This window comes from Triticum urartu, chromosome 6, assembly GCF_003073215.2.
Source record: "Triticum urartu cultivar G1812 chromosome 6, Tu2.1, whole genome shotgun sequence".
NCBI classification, from domain to species: domain Eukaryota; kingdom Viridiplantae; phylum Streptophyta; class Magnoliopsida; order Poales; family Poaceae; genus Triticum; species Triticum urartu.
In genome coordinates, this window is record NC_053027.1 from 3502885 (window position 1) to 3507966 (window position 5082).

The window sequence follows — 5082 nt, forward strand, 5'->3', positions numbered from 1 at the left end:
ATCGAGCTGCCTCCACACAATTTTCTTTCTGTAATTTTTTTCTCTCAAGTTTGCAGATTTTTACCGTTCGGGCCAGCTCCACGAGTGGAGCTAGCCCACAATATGTTGTCTCTCGGGCCTATAAATCAGCCCATTCAGTAACTAGGCCGAACTTTTTCCAGCTTAGGGCTACCGTCCTGTCCGTCCACTCCGCCACACACGTCGTAGGGTTTTACCGATTCTCCGCAACCCACGCCGGGTCGCCGGCCACCACCAGATCGCCTCGGCCTACGTCCTGCGGCAACGCCGCACGCTCTCACCGCTGCCGACGATGGTGAGCCTTGGCACAAATCCCGGGGGGCACAGGATCCAGTCGATCCTCAAGGATGGGCACAAGCACCTCTCGGGCCTCGACGAGGCCGTCCTCAAGAACATCGGCGCCGGCCGCGAGCTCTCCGCCATCACCCGCACCTCCCTCGGCCCCAACGGTGAGTGCCCTTCTCCCGTTCCCTGCATCTTTGGCGAGGTTTGCTCAGTAGCAATAGATAAGTTGTTAGTCCTGCAATACGGGCCTATGGTTAAGGACATGTAGCCGTGTGGCGTGGTATATGCAGAGAAGCTCCACAGCTTTACCGCTGGTGGGCGATGAGTTGTTTCAGCCAGAGCTGGAGCACAATGATCTAAGGGGATGGGGCTGAATGAATTGTGTTTGGCTGTCAGGGTAACATCGATTGATTGTGTTGTGGGTTGTTCCTGTGCTGAAGGTGGGTTTTTAACAGTGTCAGTTTCCTATTTTAGGAATGAATAAGATGGTCATTAATCATCTAGACAAGCACTTTATCACGAATGATGCTGCAACAATCGTGAACGAGCTTGAGGTCCAACACCCTGCTGCTAAGCTCCTAGTGCTTGCTGCCAGAGCGCAACAGGAGGAGATCGGAGATGGAGCTAACCTCACCATATCTTTCGCGGGTGAACTGCTCGACAAAGCCGAGGAGCTCATCAGAATGGGACTGCATCCAAGTGAGATCATCATTGGGTACACCAAGGCCATTCATAAGGTATATATACTCCTGCATGTTGCATCATTGAGTATTTACCGCCCAATAACTAGGCATTGCATTATTAATCCTGTCATATATATGATTCTGGGCAACAGCTGCTTTTGTTTAATCTTTGTGTTGTACGTACAGACGCTTGAGATTTTGGAGGATCTAGTTGAGAAAGGCTCGGAAAATATGGATGTAAGGAACATGGAAGAGGTCCTGTTGAGGATGAGATCTGCTGTTGCCAGCAAGCAATTTGGCCAGGAGGATGTGCTTTGTCCACTTGTGGCTGATGTAGGCTAATACTTGTCTTGTACCTGATAGCAACTATTTTTTTCGACATCATGGAATATATATATCACTAACCGTTGGTTTGTTTCATCTGTTTATCATGGCTTTTCAGGCCTGTATCCAAGTTTGCCCAGAAAATCCAGCAAACTTTAATGTTGACAATGTTAGAGTGGCAAAGCTGGTTGGAGGCAGCCTGCACAATTCTTCTGTAGTCCGTGGGATGGTTCTGAAAAATGACGCTGTTGGAAGCATTAAAAAAGTGGAGAATGCGATGGTGAGCTCGAAATTGTACAATAATTGTGTGCCTTTTTCCATTATCTGTGTGTATCTGTTTTACCTACAATAATGCACTTTCTTATGTATGAACAGCTCCCACATTGTAGAGTACCAACATACTATAGGTGCCGCCCGTTCCTAACAGCCAATCTCCTTCTTTACTACTGTTAAATGTTAATGGATGGAATCAGACGTCCACTACCTAGAGTTTATTCTGCTATATGTATTTTCCTACCAAAAATCAAACTGCTCAGTAACTCAAAATTGAACCTTTCTGAAGTTTTTATTCGAGTTATGATGATACTGCATTCAGTTATATGATATCCATCTTATTAATAAACACTGAAGCTTAGTTGTTGTGCGGTAGCTATGTTTTACTGATATAGTAACACTGTGAACCATCCTGGGTGGCTTATATGAAAATTTTGGCATACAGACACAATCATTATTGCTTACGCTTAAATAGCATAGAATCATTCTTGAAATCTCCAATTCCAACAGCGTCTTCGTGAATCAATTCATTGTAGAATCCAACTGTTACACCATTGTTCCATGATGCAGTCTATTATGCTTTTCTTTTAACTAAATTTCATGCATTCTAATTTTTATTTTATGTAATACCCCTTTTATGCATGTTTCATAATTTTTTCTGGGTTCCTGATATTTTTAATTTTCTTTTATCATTTAGGTTGCGGTATTTGCTGGTGGTGTGGACACTTCTGCAACTGAAACGAAGGGAACTGTTCTTATACATTCTGCTGAGCATGTATGTTCATTGTTATTCTTGTTTGTATGCTTTGCTGGTTTCACTGCACTCAGAAAGGGTTATATCGTAGTTTACTTACGTCTTACAAACATATGTAGTAACCTTATAACGCACATGCTTGTGATGTTGTGCAGCTTGAAAACTATGCTAAAACAGAGGAAGCAAAGGTGGAGGAGCTTATCAAATCTGTGGCTGATTCAGGTGCCAAGGTCATTGTCAGTGGAGCTGCAGTTGGCGATATGGCATTGCATTTTTGTGAACGTTACAAGTCGGTATTTCGCTTCTCATATGAACTGTCATCTTTTTAGGATAGTTTTATCTTGTGAAACTTATTTTTACATTTTAAGATAACCATTAATTAGAGGTTGTAATAGTGGAAGACATCTGAAATACAGGTTTAATTTTATTGTACCATGATCTGGTCCTGCTTTACAAGTGATACTTATAATTACCGATATTCTGGTTTACAGGCTAATGGTTCTGAAAGTCAGCTCAAAGTTTGAGCTTCGGAGATTCTGCCGTACTACTGGGGCTGTAGCACTTGTAATTTCTGGGTTCTAAAACTCTTTATTTAATATCAATAATAACTTTATTCTGATGCCATGTGCTTTATAAAAAACATTTGAAGCTTAGCCAACCAAATGCGGGCGAATTAGGATATGCAGACTCTGTTTCAGTGGAAGAAATTGGTGGTGCTCGAGTATGTTTCACGTCTTCATGCTTTCTCGAGTAACATCACTTTGTCCTTTCTCAACATCTCTGCTTTGTTCTATAGGTGACTGTTGTCCAAAATGAAGAAGGTGGAAATTTAGTGGCTACTGTTGTCTTAAGAGGCAGTACTGACAGTATATTAGAAGATCTTGAAAGAGCTGTCGATGATGGCGTAAACACGTACAAGGTATGTATGTGATGTAGGTTGAAACCAATATCCTTGCATTGTTTTTTATTAGTCATGCTCCATTATCGTCTGATTTGTTAAATGCCATCTAACTGTTGGTGTTTATACTAGTCAATGTGCAGGGACAGTCGGATTATTCCTGGAGCTGCCGCAACAGAAGTAGAGCTGGCAAAGAGATTGAAGGAATTTTCTCTGAAGGAAACAGGGTAACTATATTTGATTGTGTGAAAAATAAATTTCATACATATATGTAAAAGGGCACATCTGAAACATGAGTTTAGAAATGATAGTTCTGTTGATTAACCACCTTCAAGTGCGCAAATTTTATCCTCGCATGCATTCCAGTACAATGGCAGTAAATATACAAGTCCTATTGTGCATCTTCTCCTGGTGTTCATTGGACGTCCATATTGGGGCTTTTAGTTCACACATTCATGTTTATCTATAATTTTGTATTAATAAAAACATTTCTTTGTATTCCTTGTGAAGAGTCCCATAATTCTGTAGGACTCGAGCCATATTTGATATGTGAACCATGTTCTTGCTATAATAATTTTTGTAGTTGGTTTATGAAACTGAATGTTACTTATTAATCTTTTCCTAATTTACACCACCTGTTGTTGGTCAATTATGCAGGTTGGATCAGTATGCCATTGCAAAATTTGGTGAAAGTTTTGAAATGGTTCCAAGAACACTTTCTGAAAATGCTGGACTTGGTGCAATGGAGATAATATCTTCCCTCTATGCTGAGCATGCTGCTGGCAATGTGAAAGTTGGCATTGACTTAAAGGAAGGTTCTTGCAAGGATGCGTCAATTATGAAAATATGGGACCTCTACATTACAAAGTAAGCCTTACTCAATATCTAGTTGTCAATAGGTGTGGAAATCCTTCTAGAAGCTTTGACAATGTCTGTTTATGATCCTTATCGTTTCAATCTATACCCTGATATGATGCGAATATACTGTTACCGGCTGGTGTCCTTGATACCACGAAAATGCTACATCAAGGTGCCTTGTACATAATCAGTTCTTTCTCATACCCAGTTCAATTATTTGTGTTGTCATCTATATTTTCCGTGCTTTCATGCCCTGTTTATTAATTTGTGCATTTATTCCGCAAGATACATATTAATTTGCATATTTAAAATTTGAAATGCGTACATAGGTTGTTATGTCCCACTTAACCTTTTTCCCTTCAATCAGGTCCTTCGCTCTAAAATACTCGGCAGATGTTGTATGTACTGTACTGCGGATTGACCAGGTAGGATTATAAATCTTTCGTGTCATCTTCATATGCATAAAACTATGGTCGTTTATTCATATGCTAACACCTATGTGGAACACAGATCATCCTGGCAAAGCCAGCAGGAGGTCCGCGGCCCCCCAAACAAGGTGGTATGGATGAAGATTAGTTTGTCTGTGCACTCCAGTTTCCTGTGTTTCATCTTATCTAGGTTGGATTCGAGTAAAAGGTTCTTGGTGCATGGGTTCCACGGTTGGTGGTGGGTAGATGCTTTAGCTGATGTCTCGCTGGTGGATTTGTGAGTTCCTCTATGGTACCAAAGCTGGTCCTGAAAGATTCTGGGTGCATGGGTTCACATGATAACTAGAGAGACTTGCTCGTCTTGTTTTTTATGTGAACCAAAGCTGGTCTTGAAAGATTGGGAATCATACTGATGTTTCTAAAACGCATTAGCCTTTAATTAATATAACTGTTTGCTTGGAAGGATGACATTTTGCAGAGTGCTGCTGAACAATGTGTTTGCATTGTTGGCATCATCGTCTCTTACCCGTCGCACCACTTCCTCTAAGTACGTTGACACAC

The 5082-nt window shown here is 41.2% G+C and overlaps 1 protein-coding gene across 1 annotated transcript; it reads left to right on the forward strand.

Annotated features, from left to right (window-relative positions):
• The first annotated feature begins 310 nt into the window (after positions 1-310).
• On the forward strand, positions 311-4669 carry LOC125516191 (T-complex protein 1 subunit theta-like). The gene is made up of 13 exons (XM_048681672.1): positions 311-467; positions 778-1040; positions 1173-1319; positions 1429-1590; positions 2281-2358; positions 2493-2626; positions 2829-2900; positions 2980-3058; positions 3134-3256; positions 3368-3462; positions 3893-4102; positions 4461-4518; positions 4604-4669. Exons 1-13 carry the CDS (start codon positions 311-313, stop codon positions 4667-4669), a joined length of 1644 nt encoding a protein of 547 aa, XP_048537629.1.
• Positions 4670-5082: the final 413 nt, after the last annotated feature.

What these genes read in the sequence shown, in the direction of transcription:
- LOC125516191 (XM_048681672.1), top strand. Translation starts at nt 311, where the DNA reads ATGGTGAGCCTTGGCACAAATCCCGGGGGGCACAGGATCCAGTCGATC. An exon ending in AAGAAATTGGTGGTGCTCGA is followed by an intron (nt 3,059 to 3,133) that starts GTATGTTTCACG and finishes TTTGTTCTATAG; the next exon opens with GTGACTGTTGTCCAAAATGA. An exon ending in ATGGCGTAAACACGTACAAG is followed by an intron (nt 3,257 to 3,367) that starts GTATGTATGTGA and finishes TGTTTATACTAG; the next exon opens with TCAATGTGCAGGGACAGTCG.